We start from the raw sequence: 22,315 nt of genomic DNA, 5'->3' as shown, positions 1-22,315 counted from the left end.
AGGAGGCTGCCCACTCAGCTGCCCCACACTGCCACTGCCAGCATGCACTCCTGGCCAGCGGCAGCAGCAGCAACTCCATGGCGCGTGCCCCTGCCTCTGGGCTGGCGCCCCTCTTGTGCCTTAGTGCCCTGAGGTGGCTACTGGGCCAGCCTCAATGGGCGGGCCAGCCCTGTCCACATCAGAAAGGCCTGGAAAGCTTTCAAGCAATGGGGCAATTTTATATGAGTGAATACCATTATACAAATGGCAAGTGAACAGGACATGCTCCACTGTTTCCACCTCTTCAATGCCACAGAGACAGACCCTCTCCTTCATGGGGACCTTTTTATATCTCCCCTCCAAAACTGCAGAGAGGAGAGCTTGCCATCTTGCCAGCATAAAGGCTCTCCTTTGACTAGATACCTCCAAAAGGGACAGATAGGGAACCGGAGCGACAACATATCTTAGATTCTCAGGAATTAGAAAATTTGGGGTGTTGCTGTTTTTTTGTTGCTCAGTATCAAACTGCCTTTGTTTGACCATTGCTTTTATTTGGTCGTACCTAAATTCCAGAGCATTTCCTAAAGAGAATCCCAAGCTCTGTAATGTGCAATGAATAGCCTTTACCCAAGAAGATTGATAATTATCTTGGAGAACTGGAGTGTCAAACCCTGTGGGTTAAATGCTCACTTTAGCCAAAAATTGATAGACGCTAGGCTTACCCTGGCTTCCACCCTAAGCAAACCAGAGTTGAGGCGTAAACTAGCATTAGAGACACAGCTAGGTACATGGAACAGTGCTCTCAAGAATTTTGATTGAATGAAAGGAGCAAAGCAAGAGGAGGGAGGGCCAGGTATTGACCCATACATTCGCTGGGGCAATGTTTTGGCCGAAATAGCCGAATGGCTGCTGGTTAATAAAGACCTCCTTTAGTACGTGCAAATTTTAGAATACCTTGAGCAGATTTTTGGCCTATTGCTGCAGCATACTCATGGTGAGCAGTCCTGGACCCAGATGAATTCATTATCACCCCTAGGTACTTGTAGTACAGTACTTGTTCCAACCTATGGCCATTGATGTTTCAAGACCTTTTTTTATGACTTTTGCCAAAGGATATGATTTTAATTTTTTTATAATCTTGGGTTGGCTCTCTTTACAGTAACAAGTAAAGGCCTTAAGTGCTTTTCTCAGACTCACTGGGGTTCTAATAGGAAACATAACATTAATATAAAAAAAAAAACCCTACAGCAGTACATCCTTTGTTGAAGCACCAAAATGTTGGTAGTCTATCCCCAGGGAGATTTGACTGTCCCTTTCTATTGCCATTTTCCACCAGCAAATGATTTCCCCCCCATTCCCTCACCAATCTCTCCTTTGTGCCCAATGCTTTTGATTGTTTTACATATTTTAATTGTTGTTTTTATGTCTTTATATGTTTTTAGCTCTAGTTTAACTTTTAATGATGCGTTGTTGTTATTGTTTTGGTTGGTCTTAATGATTTTAAAATGTATTTTTATTATGTATATTTTAATAACTTGTCAGCCATTTTGGTGGCCTTTTCAAGGGCAGAAAGGCAGGATATGCATTTTAAAAAGGAAGGAAGGAAGGAAGGAAGGAAGGAAGGAAGGAAGGAAGGAAGGAAGGAAGGAAGGAAGGAAGGAAGGAAGGAAGGAAGGAAGGAAGGAAAGGAAGGAAAGGAAGGAAGGAAGGAAGATTCCTTCCCTTCCCTGAATGCCCTGAGAATTAAGAGAGTCCTTTTAAACACTTGACCTTACCCAAGTCAAAATTCAGACGGTTACAAGAGTTTAACAATAAATACATAGCACACTATTGCACCTAAAAAAAGGTAAAAGTAGAACCCTGTGCAAGCACCGAGTCATTACTGACCCATGGGGGGACGTTGCATCATGACGATTTCTTGGCAGACTTTTGTTATGGGGTGGATTGCCATTGCCTTTCCAAGTCATCTACACTTTATCCCCAGGAAACTGGGTACTCATTTTACCAAACTCGGAAGGATGGAAGGCTGAGTCAACCTTGAGCCGGCTACCTGAACATGGCTTCTGCCAGGATCGAGCACAGGTCATGACTCGTGAGTAGAGCTTGGGCTGCAGTACTGCAGCTTACCACTCTGTGCCACGGGGGTCCTAAAAGGTAAAGGTAGTCCCCTGTGCTAGTACTGAATCATTACTGACCCATGAGGGGACATTGCATCACGATGTTTTCTTGGCAGACTTTTGTTATGTGATCTGCCATGGTTACAAGAGTTTAACAATAAATACATAGCACACACTTGCCCCAGTTTTTACATAATCACAGAATTAAGAACACAGCCTCCTACTTAATTTTCTGTTCACATTAATTTCAGAGTAGGGCCTGAGGAAGTTGCCACATGTGGTTTGATGTGGATTTCACTGGAGGATCTGATGTTCTACTATGGTAGATCACCTAGAATAATTGAGGTGGGATTTTACAGACTCTGCGAGTGGTCTTGGTGCATCCATCATTCATGCTAGGCCTGTCCATGCATGTGGTTCCCAGTCATGCACATAATCTGGACATTAGAGGTGGGCACGGACTGGAAAACGGTCCAAAATTTAACATGTACCAGGCCAGTTCAGCATTCACAAACCGGCGGGTTGTGGGGCGCCCATTTTCCATGGACCCCATGGACTTTTTGCTGATCCATTGGTTCGTGATCCGTTAAAGCCTTTCCACCCTGCTGGCAAGCAGCGCTGGGAGTGCTTTAACATTTAAATCCCCCCTGCTCCAGCTGACTGGTGGCCTGCCAGTCAGCTGGAGCAAGGGGGGGTTAGAGAGCTCCCTGTGCTTCTGGCAACCAGTGCCGGGAACACTTTAACTTTTAAATCCCCCCTTGCTCTGGTCGGTTCGCAAACCAGCACTGGACTGTGAAAAGTTCATGGTCCGTGGTCTGTGAAACACCACAGACCATGCACCTACGGCCAATGGGTTTTTCCTGGTCCATGCCCACCTCTACTGGACATGATCCAAGCATGGTCCCCGAACACTTCCAGAGCAGAACCATCCAAGTCATGCTACTCATCTATAATATAGTATCTGTATCCTCTGATTAGGACCTGTGAGACTTTGGGATATCTTCCCAAGACTGCTTTGGCCTCATGGGAGTGTATGTCTGGTTGTACAAGGAATGGCTGGTTTATTCCACCTAATCACTGATTATGTTTTGAACATAAAAGTATCACAGGGCATTGTAATCAAATTTGACTTCATAACAGTGACATGTATCCTACCACCCTGTTCAGCAAGGTTTGAAGCCTTCTTGCAGCCTAATTAATCTTCTTCTAACTTGAGTTCTCCACTGGCTGGAGAAATACTTAATTTTTTTTCTGAGTGGAGTGATAGGATGCATGCCACCATCATGGGAGCCAATGGAGAGTGAGGGCTATACTTCAGGAACCAATCACAGGGGTGCTGACTCGATCATCAATTGCCCTCACCCTATACGAAAAAGACTGTTTTGCCCTCTCTTTCATTATGGTCTTTGAAAAAATTACTAAAAGAGAGGGTTTTTTTAACTGCTGTCAACGTTTTTGCAAAAAGTACCCCATTTCAGTCCAGCTGTAAGGTAAAGGAGTAGGTTATTATTCCTTTATCAATGCTACCTAGGGCAACAGGGATTGTTGGCTGCCTGGAAAGAAAATCTTACAAGGAAAGGTTGAAGGAAATAGGCATATTTAGATTGAAACAGTGAAGTCTTAGGGAAAGCACACTTGCCCTCTTCAAATACCTGAAGGGCTGTCACGTGGAAGAGGGCAAAAACTAGATCTGCTGGGTTTACATTATGTATGTATAAAATGTACCATCAAGTCACAATTGACTTATAGCAACCCAAGCAAGGGGCTTTCAAGGCAAGTGAGAAGCAGAGGTGGTTTGCTAGTGTCTTCCCATGCAGAGTCTTCCTTGGTGGTCTTCCATCCAAGTACTGACCCTACTTAGCTTCTGAGATGGGATGAGTTCAGACTATACCATACGGTTCCACATCCCAGGGCTTATGTTACAAGAAAGCAAATTTTGACTGAATGTTCAGAGAACATTCCTAGCTGTAACAGTAGTCTGACAACAAAAGCCATTATGGATGTCTTCAGGCAGAAGTTGGACAGCCCATCTGTTAGGAATGATCTCATTTAATACAATATCATTTTGAAACTTACAAAAATGACAACCTTCTCTAGAACTGGAGTTTGAACTGACTAAATACTGATCTTTTGTGTCTCCTAGATGGTTCTTATGAAACAGTTCATATTCCAGGTCACATTGTCTGAATGGACCACATGCATGGATGAAGAAACACGATAGAAAATATAGATCCTTACCCTCTGATTTCTTTAACTCTTTCCCCTGATCTTTCTGGTCTGACTTCTTATCATCTTTTAATTCACCTGGAAGTCAGAAATTAGATAAAGCAGAAAAGTCCTCAACATGAGAGGTGGTTTTAAAATGTTTCTTACCCAGTTAAAAATTCAGAAATAAATAGGAAAGTATAGAAGCAGCTTCTCTAGATTAAATCATTCTAGAGACATAGATTCACACTAGAGATGGGCATGAACCGAAATATGAACCAAAGTTCGTGACGAACCAGGTCGGTTTGTGGTTCACAAACCAGCGGTTCGTCAAAGCCTATTTCTGACGAACCGCCACAAACTTTAGGCTGGTTCATTTGGTTTGTTTTTTGGTTCATCACTCCAGATAGCCTGGTGCTGATCAATCAGTTTCATAGGCAACAAGGGATGGACTTCCTGTAGACTTTCTGCTGACCCAGAAGTGACGGTTTGCTGACCACACACATCAGATGTCCATATAAGTTTCCCAGAGGAAAATCCTGAACATTTAGATCCCAATCCACAAATACATAGGAGCAACAGTGGACTGATCATGCACAGTTGTTCATCTTATATATATATATATATATATGCACCTGTTTGGACACCTGAAACCCTGAAGGGGAGAAGGGGACACAGGCATATGGTATCAGTTCCTCTTGTCAGTATCATCAAAACTGGTATCTGTTAGTGAGATGCTGTACTCATGGTCCCCACAATTGCACATAAGTGCTGAGTGCAATGATACAACTCCAGGAAATGTATGGAAACCAGTTTGGTGTAGTGATTAAAAGCAGTGGGACTCTGGAGAACTGGGTTTGATTCTCCACTCTTCCACTTGAAGTCAGCTGGGTGACCTTGGGCCAGTCACAGCTTCTCAGAGCTCTCTCAGCCCTACCCACAGCCCCACTCACCTCACAGGGTGATTGTTATGGGGATAAATAATAACATATTTTGTAAACCACTGTGAGTGGGTGTAAAGTTGTCCTGAAGAGCAGTATATAAATCAAATGTTGTTGTTATTGTTATTATGAGCAGCACACATTTGTGCATGTGGCATTTGATTCAGCAGGGGTATGCATGTGGAAACCCTCCAGATCAGGTACTAATCTAACTGCCTGCTTTTCTCAGTGCATAGTAAGGACCCAACAATGTTTCATGGCTGATTAGCACTGCAATAAAGCTTGATCATATTTGTTTCTGTTATGCTTTAAAAGACATTTTCTGCAGTAGCCTTCCCCCTTGAGTCTTGCCGGGCACCTACCTTACTCTCTTTTAGGCATCAGGCCAACACATTTCTTTTCCCAAGTTTAATTACGGGGTTGATCTTTAAAAACAGTTTTTACAGACTGCTTTAGCTAGAAGAGTATTTTATGACATTTATTTTAGGCTTCTAAATGTTTTGTGCTGTTATGGTTTGATTTTTAATGACTGTAATTTTTTTTGTTTTATCATTTAATGTGCTTTATTTTGTAAGTTGTCTTAAGCAGGTTCTCTAGAGAGGTGGCATACACATGTTCCTAATAAATAAATTGACCCACGTATACCATCATTAAATAGCAGTCCGTGTTATAAGAAGACACTAGAATGTAAGCATTTTGTGTAAAAGGCACATAGACGGATGATTCAGAAGGCACTACAGAATTAGAACTATGGCCCAGAATGAGTAAAGTTACACATGGAACCACTAGGAGTGAATTGAAGAACACAGTTTTCACAAAAACTTTATGCTCCCTTTTAGAGGGTTTTTTTTGGGGGGGGGGGTCTCCAAAATAGTGTTTGCCTATTCAGAGTAAGGGCAATATTGACTGAGAAATCATGGCCCTTATTCTCAGTTGCTTTCATGGCACTGTCATAGCACTAAAACTGACTCATGATGAAGCATTAAAAATTATATCACCACAATCACATAGGATTCCTAGTTGGCTGGGAGTGGCCATGGAACTCTTTTTGGGAAAAAGATAACTCCACAAAATGTTGCTATAGTGACAGAAGAAGATCAGGCAAACAAAGCTGCTTGTTAGGGGTGTTGTTACTTGTCAGGGAAGACCTGCTCCCCCAGGGCCTGAGCTCTTCTACCTGCTCAGCTCTACTATCTGGTTGCTGTAGAAAAGAGCAAGAGCCCAGTAGCACCTATAAGACTAACAAAATTTGTGACAGGGTATGAGCTTTCATCAGCCGCAGCTCACTTCTTCAGAGACATAGAGCTGTGGCTCATGAAAGTTCATACCCTACCAAAAATTTTGTTCGTCTTATAGGTGCTACTGGACTCTTTCTGTTTTCTATTGCTACAGACAAACTAAGACGACTACCCATCTTGATCTGGTTCTATCTGCTTACTGTTCTTCTTGTATTGCAACTTAAGAGTGTCATTTTTTGGTTTTTGTAAGTTGCTTTGAGTCCTGTTTTGCAGGAGAAAAACAGGGCAAATATTTTTAAAATAAAACAAATTAAAGCAGTGAATAAGATGAACATCCAGATTTTGGACCCCTCCCAAAAGAACAGCAAGGGAACAGCGAAATGAAGTGGCACAAACTGTCGGCACTTTTCTATTGACCAAAACAGTGAGGAGGAACCCACAGTTCTATAAAGACAAGTGGAGGCCCAACAAGGACTCGTGGTGAGGTGCATTCCCCCCATATTCCCCTCCCCAAACAATTTCTTCTTTCTCTCACTCTAGCAGCCCTCATAACCTCTCTTGTTTCCCTGCTTCCTTCTCTTTCCCCACCTTATCTTCATCTGCTCACCCTGTTCTTCAGCTTTCCCTCCTTCCCTCCCCTGGCAGCCTCTCCTATTATCTTCTCTCCCCCACACTAAACTTTTTCTATCTTCCCTTCAGTTTCTCCTTCTCTCCCATTTCACTTCTTCCTCCCTCAGCTCTGATTGAAAGAAACTAAGGTTTGGAAGGCTCAGTGACAATGTTGTAGCTGTCTAAAAATCCTCCAAATGGCCACCAAGATCTAGAATGAAATCTTGTGAGATCTCAGTACAGAATCATCTCTTAAAGCTAAAGAAGTTTCCATAATTTGTTTTTTTTAACCCCCATTGCAATGTATTGGCTTTGCTCACATTTGTAAAAAAATTCCCTATCTGTCCCTCATTCTATGGATTTTTTAATCCACACTCAAAGGCCTGGTTCAGAATTAGATATAATGACTGGAACCTAGCAGTTTGAGAGTATCAAATCAATGCCACTTAGTTCTCTAAATATACTAGTTTTAAATCAATTCGAGAATGGAGCATAAAGGTAAGTCCTGTGCATACTTAGCTGGAAGAAAACCCATTGATATTTACTTTTGAGTAAAAGTAGAAATGGGAGTATATTTATTTGTAGTCCAGTCCTGAAAAGACTTTGCAAGGGGACATGAGCACACTGTAAATATGGTCCCATTCTTTGAAGAGCAAATAGCCTTGCAGATTCAGTGAATATCAACTTGTCATTTGCTAGCCGAAGCTCAACATTTCCGTGACTATTTATTTAATCATAAGGAGCAACACTAATGAGATATTAATATTTGCTTTCATCAACTGAAGACAAAAGACAAAAGACCGCAAGAGGGCAATGATGACGAATGTCCACAGGAATACTGAAAATTCACAGAGTCCTCTGAAAAGACACAGGAGCTTTTTCTAAGACAGACTTCAGGCTAAAGGCAAGGGCTATTCTTCTTGAACTTTCACAGAATCCAATTTGCTAATGAATAGGGTAGCTTTAGATACTTATAATAGCTGGTCTACAATGCAGCTAGCAACACAAGAGGAATGATAAGCATAATGATTTCTAGAACGAAAACGGCAAAAAGTATCCGCACATAACAGAATGAGATAGTAGAAGCAAACAAAGAAAAATGGTTTGCATCAAAGAAGATTAATGTTGTGTCTCATTGCATTAAAATTCCTTGCTTCTGAAATTATGTGGACTACTGTACTACTGTCCCAGTGAGCAGGAGAAGTGCACAGCAAAGTACACAATCCTTCTCTTTGTAAAATTTAGCACACATATCCAATTCCTTTATAAAGTAGCTTTTAATGCAATTTCTCATGAGACTGAGGACCATTAATGTTTGCAATGGCAAATCACGGCAAGTGGAAGGAAAAACCAGACCTATAATTATTGCAAAGTATCAGTAGAGAATATTATGGAAAGCTTTGAAATAGCTGTTGGGGTAAGCAAGAACAGCTGATCTGTAAATCATCCACCAGGTCTAGACCTATCACATACAAACATGAGATTAGCAAATTAGATTTAAATTTGTAAATTCCCCTCCTTGGGAAGCAAACACTTACCGTTCTGTACATGCCGTTTCTGCTCTCTTGCTGTCGAGTTAGCATCTGTTTCCTTGTCCACCCGAGCTGCATTTTTCCCTTGAGAAGCGTCATGTTTGTTAACACCAGTTTGACGAGTCCCATTTACATTGCTCTTGCTGGCTTCTGTGCTCTTAGTCTCCCCTGAATTTCCTTCTTTACTGTTTTCAGATTTGGTGGCAGCCGTTTCCTCAGTTGGCTTTTTCCCTTCATTTTCATCTGTTCTCTTTTCATCTGCACCCTGTTGAGAATTCTCCTCTGCTTCCTTCTTGGCTTTTTCTTCTGCATCCTCAGCAAAAACAAAGGCAAATTAAACAGGGAGGAGAAAATAAAGCATTAATGTAATGAATGGCAACTTTCACCTCATTTTTCTTGGGTGCAAAGCCAACTCCGGGCCTTCCAATCTTGTTGCAGGCATCCTAGCTACCTGTAATCTAGTCCTTCCTTGCATGGAATTTAGAAGGGGTTACAAACTGTGGGTGGTGGTGACCCAAAGTAGGTTACAACAAGATTCCTGAGATTGGAGGACAGACACTGGTTCCCCTCTTTCCAGTGACAAGAAATGGAGAGGAGAAGATGAAGCTGCTGTATCCCCAACTTCTCTCCCTTGTGATTCAGCCCTCATATGCATTTGCAGAGGTTCAGCTCACTTCCAACCACCTATGATGGGCTTTTTGCCTCTCAAGGCCCACACTGCTGGCAGCCTGCAGTTGTGTGGTGGTAAGTCCCTGGAGGTACAGCTAGTTAGAAATGGGCCCTCACTTCAGAGTTTGAGAGCCACTGCACCCCATTTGCCAGAGAGCTGTGGGCCCCAGGAAAAATGCACAACTTCCTAACCCAGTAAGGCAATATTTGACCTGTGTGCTCAGACACACAAAGAATTCTTTCAGTTGAGGGTGGTATTGGGAAGAGAGTGATCCAGACAACAATTCTGACAAGCATCCTCTTCAAGCACAAGTGCGATCTATCTTACAGTGCAACCCTAAGCAGTTACCCTACTAAGCCCATTGACTTCAATAGACTTCATAAGGGCATCACTCTGCATAGGACTACCCTGTGATTTTTCTACCTGAATACCTAGGATGAAAACAAGAGGAACTTCTCTCACAAGTAATGATATCCGCAATCAGCACAACACCATTTGTCTAATTCTTTAGCCCCAGGTCAAAGGAGGCAAGCGGCCCAGGCAGCTGATGAGGAAAGGCAGCATTATCAAATGGCTAGTTTAGCAATTTTTAAAAAAAAAATATTTCCCAACTCATTTTGACCTCCTCGGGCAAGAATGCAAACATACCAGGAGAGATGTGAGAAAAGATTACGAAGTATCCAAAGTTATGCCCTGTTCAAACAAGAAATCAATATGTTCAGGCAGAGGGATGAAATTGACTAATTGGTTGCAGAGTTCTAGAGTCAGGGGCTATTTTCACACTGTTTACCTGCCATGGAACATTGTGCCAAGCTCCCGGAGGGCAGCATCTTCCTGGTGCGATTTCGCACAAGGCAGTTCTCGCATGAAATTGCACCAGTCATTCTGGAAGACACTGTCATTCTGGGAGCCTGGCACTATGTTCCATGGCCAGTAAGCAGTGTGAAAAAGGCCAGGGACAGTCACAGCTGTGTAGCCGGTTATTTTTACTGGCTCTCTACATCTTGATGCACAAATATTAAACAAGTGCAGCTTCTCACGTTACTATACCCACACCAGAAAAACAAAAAATCCATCATGTTTTTTAGTGTCTGCATCTTACATTACAGTTACCAGAGTAATTAAAGGCAGTCAGGAAAAGAACCATTAAAGAAGAAGGATAGGCCAGGCCAATAATTATACTTGGACAATGGTCTGACTCAGTCTAAGGCAGCTTTGTGAGTTGGTGCCTTCTTCTTTAATGGCTCTTTGCCAGGGATAATAACAATCTGAGACCAATTATCCCAGTATTAACTGGCCTGACTGGCAGCAGCCCTCTCTGGGGTCTCAGGCAGAGACTTTCACATCAGCTGCTACCTGGTCCTTTTTAACTGGAACTGTCAGATCCTGAACTTCTACGTGCAAAGCAGATGTACAGAGGGACATTGCAACCCGTCCCAATGTTGGAGGTCCCCCATTGCACACACAAATCCATCATAATGATAGGCATTTTACTGTTTATTAGTAAGCTCCTTTGTTACCTTTGGTTGCTTGTGCTTTCCATTTCTCTCGGTTTTGTTGCACCACTTCAGTCCAGGTGCTTTTAAAACATTTGAAGTCCACAGTGAGTATGGAACAGTTGATTGAGGCACTTCCTTCTGACCCAGTGCTCTTGACACTTGATCTTTTAACTTCTGAGGGGCTAATGCTGTTCAGACTGTGATTTAAGAATGAGGTGAGAGTCTACAATGAGACCCACAACAGAGCCACAACAGATACTTTAGCAACATAATGTCAGTTTTCTTACTGCGCTTGACATTTTTCTGCCAGGATCTTGTCTCTGATTTATGACTGCTGGGTCTGAGCAGAGAAACTGCCACTCAGTGGTGAATCTGATCTAGAGCAGGGGTCCCCAACCTTTTTGAGCCTCTGGGCACCTTTGAAATTCTGACACAGGGTGTTGGGCCCAACCACAAAAAAGCTGTCACAGTTGGTGGAGCCAACCACACAAACTCTGCCACAGGAGGCGAAGCCACACACACACACACACAGAGGAAGTTCAAGTGTGGGGAGGGGCGTAATTTAAAAAAATACACTAGGAAAGGAGACAGCGATGCTGATTCTGTGAACCTAGGCAGATCATGAGAGGGAGGGTAGGAAGGGTTATATCAGCGCTCAGTTCTCATGGCCCCTTCTTACATGCCCAGGGTGATGCCAATCGGCACTTGCGGTCAGCAAGCAATTTTCCCCAGGCCAGTTTGGCAAGAAATCCTGATGGTGTGATGCCATCTTCTGGGCATGGAGCAAGGGTCACTGGCAGTGTATGTGTGTGTGTGGGGGGGGTTTAGGGAGTTGTGTATTTCCTGCATTGTGCAGGGGGCTGGACTAGATGACCCTGGAGGACCCTTCTAACCCTATGATTCCATGATTTTGAGAGAGAGAACAAAACCAACACTGTGGTGGCAGCTGCCACTAAAACAATTTTACTTTGCCCAAACAATCAGATCTCCAGTGGCTAACAAGAAGCCCTGCTAGTCAACTGCCCCACTTAGCCCACCTAGTTTTAAAAACACTTGGTCAGCACCAGGAAAATTGGTGGCATGGGCCATAGTGCCCAAGGGCACCATGTTGGGGATCCCTGATCTACAGCACCAGGACTGCTTGAGTTCCAATCCTGCACCCATTGCTCAACAATTTCCAAGCAAGCACTTGCCAGGGGTAGACATGATCATGTAGCTTATCAGCAATATGAGTTTGTACAGCTATCACAAGCAGTTCATAATGACAAATGGGATTCAGGGCTGCTTTCGCACCAAGGATTCTCCACATTTCAGCCACACACGTGTTGCATTTTTTCATGTTTCCACATGAAGTCACTGTCCATTTGTGCACAGTCATGTTCCTAACAGACCATTTCTTCCACAAAAATATCTGCTTTGCTTTAAACTTACAACTCTTCCTCTCCCATATTTCCTAGGCAAGAGACTAAGGGCAGGAGCAGTCTCTTGGTGCTAGTCATTTACTCCTTCAGGTATCCATGACTGCAAGGAGTCAATCCTCTGCAGAAATTAACTGTCAGAGGGGCAGGAATCATAGGAGGAGGATTTTTTTTAGGTTGTAAAGGTACTACGTTATTCGTGTCTAGCATTATTCATACTTATGTTTAAAAAGAAGAAAATCACCCACAGCTCAGCCTGCCTTTTAGGGAGGGGATCATCAGAGGTTTGGATGCAGATACACTTTTAAAAAAAAGAGTTTTAAAAGATATTGTGTTATTTCTATGCAGCATTATCCATGCTCCTCAAAACAAACAAACAAACAAACGATTCCTAAAACAGGATGGGTGGTGAATCCTGAGGGTCACATGAGAACACAATTGGAGAAGGGCTTCAATGTGCACCATGTGCAAAAGGGAAACCACAGCTAAAAATCGAGAGAAAATGGATTATTGCCAGTTGCGTGAAATCGCCCTTGCAATTTCACACAGAATTGTGTCAGCAATCAGACAACCACAAAATATCATCCTGGTGTGGAAGCACCCCACGTTTCCTGCAACCCACATCTAGACACACCATGGAGGGTCCTATGAATCAGCCATTAGTTTCATTTCAGTTTGTACTTTACAGTCCAGTCTCACTAGATGCAGTTGGCCTGTGGTATTTAGAATGGATATAGCAGATAAATTATATAGAAAAATTACCCAGGGAATCTTCCCAAGAAAGTTGACCATAGTCAGACCAAGGTTCTTTCCTGTGGTTCGCAACACCCATGTGGAGCTGTGGGGAGGAACAAGGAGGTGAAAGCTCTCCTCCTTCCTCTTCTGCTATTGCTGCTTTGGTGGTTCCTCCATCCTCCAGCTCACCAACCTTCATAGCTGTTCCTCTGAATGAATTCTGACCCCAGGAATGATCTTTCCAGGGAGCAGAAAGAGATGCAGCAATGCAGAGGAATGCCAGTAGGAAGCAGATACTGTAATTACTATAATGGTTATAATGCAAAGGATCTGCATGTATAAAGGCTTTGAACTTGTCTTCTATGAAACGGGATCCTTTAGCATGTGCCCTTCCCAGACAAAGTATCCTGTGCATACTTCTGGGAGTTACAGCCTTTGAATACCAAACTCTTTCCACAATTCATGCAAGTACTGACCTGGAACGCCTAAACCCTGTCATGCCAGAGCGGGAGGCTTCCTCAATGAGAGGTGTTACAATCTTCTCTGTCATGTCAGTCAGCACAGTGAAAGTGGGCTCCACAATGAAATCAATAAAGCCTGAAAGAGAAACACAGTGCAACCAAATGCAATAGGATTAGCTATACACATGTAACCATACCTACCAAGATGGATGGATAGATACTAGAGGAGGGCACAGACTGAATTACGAACCAAAGTTCATCACAAACCAGGCAAGTTCATGATTTGCAAACTGGTGGTTCATGGGAGCTCATTTCTCACAAACGGTGACGAATTTTAACCTGGTTTGTTTGGTTCGTATTTCGGTTCATCACTGGAGATGGCCTGGCGCTGATCAATCAGTTTCCTAGGCAATAAGGGAGACCTTCTGCTGACCTAGAAGTGACGTTTTCACAAACTGAACGAACTGGTTTGTGAACCAGAGCAAGATCGTGAAAGTTCATGGATTATGAACCGTTCATGAACTGGATGAACCATGAACTGAACGAACTACCATTTTTTTGGTTCATGCCCACATCTAATAGATACATACTGCAGCATGTTTAAAAAGTCAGAGATTTACATCCTGGATAGGCATTACCAGGCTATTGTAAGGTAATTCCTTAAAAGTTGGAAATACCAAATGTTGCAATTTAGCACATGGCAGATGGGTTTTACTGTGTGGGTTTGCCAGGAGCCTGAGCCAAATGCCTGGTACAGTTGGTTATGACCCAGCTTGAAGGATGAAATCTATGGAAGAACTATAATAATCAAACTCTGATCAGACTTCTCAAGTCATTGATGTGCAAACATGTTCCCTTGAATGTTCCTACTTCAAAGTTTGCCTTTGATTCACCAGGAATAATAGTCAAGACAGTCTTTCATGTATTTTTCCTCAAATCAAAATTTATGTTTAATTATTAAATTGTTTGGGATGAATAATTATGATATAGAGAACAAAAATTAGTTCCTAAGAAACAGTATCAAAAGAATGTCTCTAGCAGTTTATGGTGTAGATTTCAGGGAAGTCAGATTGGATGCTAATTTTTATGTATTTCTCATTGTTTGTAGAGCCAATTAAACATACAGGGTACTATATTACAGAAATGTCAAGAGAAGCACCATTCTCAATAAAAACATGATCACTAATGTCAGATGTAATTATGATTGCACATAATCCACTTATTGCATTTAGTTTACATGGGCCACAGAGCACACTAGTTAGGATTTATTATTTTTTTTCCTTTTATGCCAGGAAATGATTGATTCAACAATTCTCTCCTCTGTTTTGTCGATAACCTGTAATAAAGCTTGCACTTTAAGTTCCATTCTGGCTCACCTGTTCACAGAAATTTTCAAAAAGGCTTGAATATGTTCATTCTAAGAAGACATTCAGAGTCACTTCAAACATTGTGGTTTGGACCCTTTTCCTTCCAATGAACTGAAAGTTTATATCCCACTATTCTGCCTGATCAGAGATTTCAAGGCAACTAGCCTATGATTCATCTGCTAAGCCTTCCTTCACGGAAAAAAGACTTCCTCCAATGAAGAATGACTATTTCTGATAAAGAAAAACCTTTACTGAAGGAAGTCTTCAGTACTGGAACGTGAGTCATGAGGCAAGACTGGCTGAATGCCTCATACTCTCTGGAGATGTGCAAAGAGGTCTTCCAGGAGTTCCTGAGGTAATCTCATCCATACCCTTCTGAATCTTCCCCCTTCCTAATAAAAATTATTCAGGGACCTGGTAATGCTTCCCTTCTGCTAATTTGCAGGTCATCGAACTTTTTTTTGGCCCATAATTCTGCCCAAATATGCTCAGTCAAGCCTTTCCCAATTTATTGTCTCACCTCTGGAGACAGCCATTAAGCTATTGTTTTGGGGACAGAAGCTGCGATCTTGCCCGAGGGTATGTTTTACAGTATAACTGAGCTGCCCTCAGCCTCAACTGTGTTTTCCTGGGATCCTAGGCACACCCTCAGACGCATGTATGAGCCTTCTCATTCCTGCAGCAAAGTGCTGGTGGCTCAAACTTCTACTCTCTCTGGACATCCTCTATCTTTCCTAGACTGGTACATATCACCCTCCCCTGAATCTTTCTCTTCCTCTTCCTCATTGATTTCCTAATTAGCCTTGTGTATGTGGTATGTAGGGTTGTGGGGTTCTGCTGGGCGAAATCTTATCTCCCATGTTATTCAACCTCTATGTAAAACCTTTAGCAGAACTCATTCACAGCTATGGAGTTGGATGTCATCAATATGCAGACAACACCCAGCTCTATATCTCGCTATCCAGGTCCCCGCAGGATGCGGTAGAAATCCTAGATCGTTGCCTGACAGCCATGGTGAAATGGCTGAAAAATAACACATTGAAATTGAACCCAAACAACTGAAAAATGACACATTGAATTTGAACCCAAACAAGACTGAAGTGATGCTTGTTGGAAAGGCATAGATCTTGAAGGACACTGTACTCCCCACTTTCAATGGAGTTTGTCTGACCCTTGCAGACTCAGTTAAGAGCCTAGCGGTTATACTGGATCCAACACTACAACTAGAAAAAATAAGTTAAGGCAGCTGCAAAAAATGCTTTTTACAATCTCACTCTAGCCTGGAAGATGGCTTCTCGACATGGCAATGGCCTCCTGGATCCATGCTATGATAACATCAAAACTTGACTATTGTAATTCACTATACATTGGTCTCCCATCTAAGTTAACTAGGAGGCTCCAATTAGTGCAAAATGCTGCAGCTTAACTGTTAGCAGGACCGAGCAGAAGCATGAACATCAGTCCCATCCCATAGTCACTCTATTAGCTACCTACCAGTTATCGCTCTCAATTCAAAGTATTGGTTATCACATACAAAGCTCTTCACGGCCTTGGTCCAGCATACCTATGGGAACGCCTCCCTCCCTGTGTCACTCCACAGCAGCTTCGTTCATCTGAACAGGGTCTCTTGCAGGTGTCAGCCTGCACATGGGCGAAATCAACAGCAGCCCATACATGGGCATTCTCTGTGGTGGCCCCTACCCTGTGGAACGGCCTGTCTGAGGAGGTCAGGAGAGCCCCCACACTCCTGGCTTTCCACAAACGATGCAAAACCAAATTATTCAAATAGGCTTTTTTACTCAGATAGGAGGGTGGTATTGTAGGGAGGGGGTCTCAGATGTTTCACTGAGTTAGGAACCATAAATTTTACCACTATGTTGCCTTATATACTATCTGTTGCTTTAAATATGTACTCATATGTTCTACCTGTGCTTCATGTTGTCTGTCAGTCGTAGAATTGATTATGTTCTGTTTCAGCAATTCTTTAACTCCATATTGGATCCTTGCTAATGCTATGTCTTTGTAAACTTGTATTTATTTACCCTATGACATTGTTTATGGAAATGTCTTTGACACTGTATGGAAATGCCTGCCCTTGTCCTTGCTACTGATTGTACTAATTTCACACTATGTAATCCGCCTTGAGTCTCAATGAGAAAGATGGACTATAAATGACATAAATAAATAAATAAAATTAATGTATATTTTGTGTACAACTGCTCTTTTACTGCTCCTTTAATAAAAACATTTCCTTTTAAACACCTGCATGCTTATTAGAGAGTCCTCTAAGGGAATGATCCTGGAATACACTGGTGGAGATCCTGTTAGTTACTCCCTCTTACTGCTTCTCCCTGTATTCTAATTTCCCCAACTCACAAGGAGACCCCCACTCTTTAGGGTAACACTGGCAATCTTACTGATACTAAATGTGGTGGTTCCTTTTAGTCACTATGACTAGTAGATGGACCATTATCACTTATAGGAAAGGACGATGGAAAGAACATCTGTTCTTAGGGTAGAAATACATGTTACAAGGATCCAGAGATGCTCAAGTGAACCTCATTTCATGAACCTCATTTCCAACTTTCCATGCATTCGGTCCCACAGTCGCGCTTCAGTTTGCTCCACATGAATACATTCATGTGCTCCATATCAGTTTCTCCTCAACTGCTAAAAATATCCCATTTTCCCCTTTCACCCCCATTCATTAAAATACAGATCTTGATACTTTCTCACACCTTAAAGAAATGCAAATTGGCAAGTCAAAGGAGCCTACAGTACTTGTTCTCATAGCAAAAGCAGAGATGAATTGGTGCTTTGCCCTCTGGAATCACTTGAAGATGTGATCACACAAAGGGAGCTCCCCTGAGAGTGGCATTCATGTTTGCTGAGCAAGAACAGCTTGCACATGAATTGAGGACTACACATAAAATCCTGCACTTGAGCATTCCCAAATAATTCACAACATGTATTTACACTCTCTGAAGCAGACTTCAGATATTTGAAAGTGGAAAATATGGAGTGGCCCATAAAACAATAAGGGATGCCAGAGGTGTGGTTCTGGGGTGATAGACCTGTATTTCCATCCAATTTCCCAACAGAATACAGGGCCCTAATTATTAACCCAGAGACATCTCCATGTGAAATAAACTCCATTTGATTATCAATATGTTTGGAAACGGCAGGCTTCTTCTTCCTTGCCAGGCAAAGGGCAAAAATGAAAGCATGTCACTACACTTATCAACGGAAAGAGTCATGGATGACAACAAGGAGCAACAGTCTCCAATCAAACAAGCCTCCTACAGCCTCAGACAGAAGGGAAAGCTTTGACATCTTCAAAGCCTCCTGCTGAGCAAGAGAGGAAAACTTGGCTGGGTGTTCGGCTGCCATTTGCCTGGTTGACTTGATTAGAAAGGTAGGAGCTGGCTTTCAGAGACAGGCAACAGACTCATGGCAAAAACCTTCTTTAGAAAAGATAATAGCCTTGGCTGCTAACATTGTTGATTTCACCAGGAACACAACATAATGAAGAACTCGTTCAGTGAAAGGTTTCCATCAAGTTCTTTTGGTTTTTTTTTAAACAAGCTTTTCTGAGTTTTTTTTTAAAGTACCAGCATGTTTAAAGTGCAGCACCCCAAAGGCATTTTCTACTCGGCATAGATGGAAACGTTGAGGTATGATTAATGCAAATCATTGTTTAAAACCCACTCCAAACCATGTTTTCACTTCAAACTTATTCTCGTTTGCAGCCACAGCTTAGATATTTAGCTGTAATGTGTAACCATGGTGAAAGAAAACAAGCCTGCTTAAGTGTCATTTCTGCAAAGGATGTTTAATTCATTTGTGGTTTAAAATCTAGCAGAGGGCTAAGCTTCTGTCAAATCTACCCGAGCCCCATCCATGTGGAATTTTGAAATATCTTGCTAGACAGGCACTGGGGGAGAAACATTATATTGTAATGAATGATTCAAGGGTGTGACCAGGATTGGAATGTCCTGGGTTCAAACCCCTATTCTTCTGACATGAAACTGAATGGGTGACCCTAGCCAGTCACTCTCAGGGCCAAGCTACACATGACGAATGACACTTGAATGGCAAGTGTATTTCTCCCTGTTCACTTGCCCTCCACTCAATCCACTTGCCATTCAAGTGTCATTCGTCATGTGTAGCTTGGCCCTCAGTGTAAGTTACCTTCAAGGGTTGTTGCGAGTGTAAAATGGGGAGGGGGAGAACTATGGACACTGCCCAGAACCCCTAGAAGGAAGGATGGGATAGAAAAGGCTATAGGAGATATGATACAGATAATATGAGATAGCTGTAAAACATTTAGAATTGATGGCTGCAACAGTGCAATGTGCCCACATATAACCAAAACTCAGGTTCTTTTTGACTTGCCATATTTTTCGCTTTGATCATTGTAGAGTAGATGGCATTTTTACAATAACTTCCCCCTCTAGCATTACCAGTGTACAGTATTCTTTATAAGAAAATTAATCAACGACACTTCTCTAGAACATTGCTACTGATGTAAGAAAATGAACAAGAGGAGAATATTCTTCCACAGTTTTGAGCGGGGGGAAACCTTTATATCTGGGCATAGCAATGAAAAAAATGATGGCTCTTGATTTAATCACAAAGTCGCTATATGAAGACATTAAGCAATTTCTAGAGTGTGGCAGACTGAGAAATGAAAATTGTTGTAATGTTTGAAACATTAGATTTACAGAGAGAATGCAATTATTAATGCCAGTTAGGCAAAGGAAGTTTCCGCAAATTACATCCAATGCTTTCACAGCTCAGAACTGTATAAATCAGTCCGTAGTACTGGCTGAGAGCTTGGTTTGCTTGCTTAAATTGTCTTTGCTAACAGTGTAATTCACTTTCAATTTCACAAATGGTTTGTTCAATAAAAGAGAAGAACACATCTGGTAATTTTGGCCAGGGATATTTTTAATGGAATACATTTTCCTCTCTCCTAGATATAGGGAGCTCTGACTTGGATAGCCCAAGCATGCCTGATCTCATCAGATCTTAGAAGCTAAGCAGAGTTGGCCTTAGATAGTAGTTGGATAAGAAACCTCCAGTAAAGATCAGGGTTGCAGAGATAAGCAATGGCAAACCACCTCTGTTAGTCTCCTGCTTTGAAAACCCCCGCAGGGGTCAACATAAGTCAGTTATGATTTCACAGCACTCTCTACCACCACCGCAGATATAGGGAGATGCTTAATTTCAAACCCCTGGACCAAGTACCCTTGGTGTTGTCTGTTCTTATTGCCATCTTATTGCCTCTCCAAGATCTCAGGACCCACACACTCCTTTTAATTGGAAAGGTCAGAGATTGAACCTGGGACTGTAACCAACTATGCCAATTGTGGCTGTATCAGTAGCTGCCTGCTCCAAAATGTAATCTGGGTATTTTCCATTTGGAAGACACAGTTTATGCTCTCTTTCCTCATGCTGTTATAGGATTTTAATGTGAGAGACCTGGAAAATGGACAGTGGCTAACGTAGTAACAACAACAACATTCAATTTATATACCACTCTTCAGGACAACTTAACACCCACTCAGAGTGGTTTACAAAGTATGTTATTGTTATTCCCACAATGAAACATCCTGTGAGGTGGATGGGGCTGAGAGAGCTAGAAGCTGTGACTGACCCAAGGTCACCCAGCTGGCTTCAAGTGGAGGAGTGAGGACTCAAACTCGGTTCTCCAGATTAGAGTCCTGCGCTCTTAACCGGTACTCAAAACTGGCTCTCATACTTATTTAGAAATGTATACACTGCTCTCAAACTAAAACATCACAACATGAAAATCATAAAAACAATAACAAACATAAAATTGTCAATATTAAAAAGAAGGGCATAAAAACAGAACAAAACAATCTTCAGAAGCTTAAAATGGTATCCATAAAGAGCCCTCAGGCTAGGAGCAACAGCAGGCCATGAAAACAAATGCTAAAAAGATAGCGTTACCCTGAAGAAAACAAATAATTGAAGCTGAACTGTCGTTGCTGGATGTAGACGCTATATGTTCATTATAAAACCATAGCTCCAGAGATATCTACAAAGGACACCTCCCCCAGCCCCCGCCTGTATAAATTTAGTCTTATTCGATATACTTACCTACTTGGGACTGAGGAACCATAGTGGATTTGCGATCGCACAAAGGGGAAAAAGGAAGCCCTAGTTCTGCTTCTTTGTCTCCCTGGGGAATAAAAGGAACCAAGAAACAAGCAGGTTAGGACAAAGCAAGAATGCAGGTTCCAGTCATTTCCTCATGACTAGCATAGAAAACATTTTCTGCTATATTTTGACTTCAGCCACCATTACTCTGTTATTTTTTCCTATTTATTTATGTTATTGTCATGTATGCCAGCATACCTGCCATGACTGTGTTCTGCATTTTATAATGGTCAATGCTGCATGGTTCTGGTTACCTGAATTGCATGCTGTAACTCTGTGTACTCATCTGAGAGTGAGAGCCAGTGGGCCCCCATTATCTGTTGCAAAAATGTGCTTTCACTTTTCACAGCAAAGTGGCCTTGAAGGAGCTGTTAGCAGCAAACATTGTAGCTTTTCCAAAGACAGATTTTCTTTGTATTTCATGTAGTCTACTTTGTTCCCATGTAATCTCTTTGGGGTTTCGCACCAGAATGCAAATGGACCCAGGAGGGCGGGAAGTTTTCCTATGTATAATAGCCAGACCTTTGTTTGAATTGTCACTTCTGCCAATTTCTGCACCTTTGGGTGAACATCTGTACTGAACGGATCTCAATAAAGCTGCTTCAGCTGGAACACCTGTGTGTTAACTGTGGAGAGCTTGAGGGACCTAACTGCCAGGGACTGACAGTTATAGTCCGTCTTTCTTCCCTGTGGGCTCTCCTGTAATCCCAGAGAGCAACTTCAGGTGTTACCTATATGGGACTTTGTTTTTTCCTTTGGAGCATCAGATGCTGTGACAACTATGATCAACTCTTCTTGATGCAGTGACTGAAACCACCTATGTTACAGCACTTCAGTTTTCTTTCAGGGAAAGCAATTTTGATTATTTCCTTCCTTCCACTGCAGACATTCACTATGTTGTTCCTGAGGATCCACTGACCTCCATGGACAAGACTGGGGTGGGGCGCAGTGGGCTGCTGCAGTTTTTTGTTTGTTTTTGTTTTTTTAATAAAATTTTTATTGGAATTAGAATCATATAATTTCACATTACAATCAATTCCCGTTTCCCAATTTCTAACCCCCTCCCTTTCCCCCCTTTTTTGTAGACTTCCAACAGTTTTCCAACCCTTTGTCCCTTTTCCCTTACTCATTTTAAATTCATCTATCTAACAAACATATACTTTCCCTTTAATCTAAGCAATCATTCTTTAACTTCTTCCATATTAGACAAACAATTTGTCCCTTTTTTACATAATTTCATAATTTCCTGGTTTCAAATATTTCTATAAACCATATACCATATAAACCATATAATCCATGCATTCATATAAGTCAACCAATTTAACTTATATTCCGTATATTACTTTTTTTTTTACCTA

General features: G+C 42.0%; 1 protein-coding gene across 4 annotated transcripts in view; it reads right to left on the bottom strand.

Annotated features, from left to right (window-relative positions):
• Positions 1-22,315, bottom strand: part of PDE1C (phosphodiesterase 1C) — a 334,910-nt gene that overhangs the window by 30,242 nt on the left and 282,353 nt on the right. For 2 of the 4 annotated variants that reach the window (XM_054992061.1, XM_054992062.1), the window contains 5 exons: positions 20,898-20,979; positions 13,420-13,540; positions 10,812-10,987; positions 8,628-8,927; positions 4,335-4,400 (listed from right to left, as the gene is read on the bottom strand). In XM_054992061.1, the coding sequence (XP_054848036.1) occupies positions 4,335-4,400; positions 8,628-8,927; positions 10,812-10,987; positions 13,420-13,540; positions 20,898-20,979 (745 nt within the window). Of the gene's footprint in view, positions 1-4,334; positions 4,401-7,087; positions 7,139-8,627; positions 8,928-10,811; positions 10,988-13,419; positions 13,541-20,897; positions 20,980-22,315 lie in introns of all 4 variants that reach the window. The other 2 variants (XM_054992063.1, XM_054992060.1) reach the window with 2 other exon arrangements.

Source organism: Eublepharis macularius, chromosome 11 (genome assembly GCF_028583425.1).
Source record: "Eublepharis macularius isolate TG4126 chromosome 11, MPM_Emac_v1.0, whole genome shotgun sequence".
NCBI lineage: Eukaryota > Metazoa > Chordata > Lepidosauria > Squamata > Eublepharidae > Eublepharis > Eublepharis macularius.
This window is presented reverse-complemented; position numbering and strand designations above follow the sequence as displayed.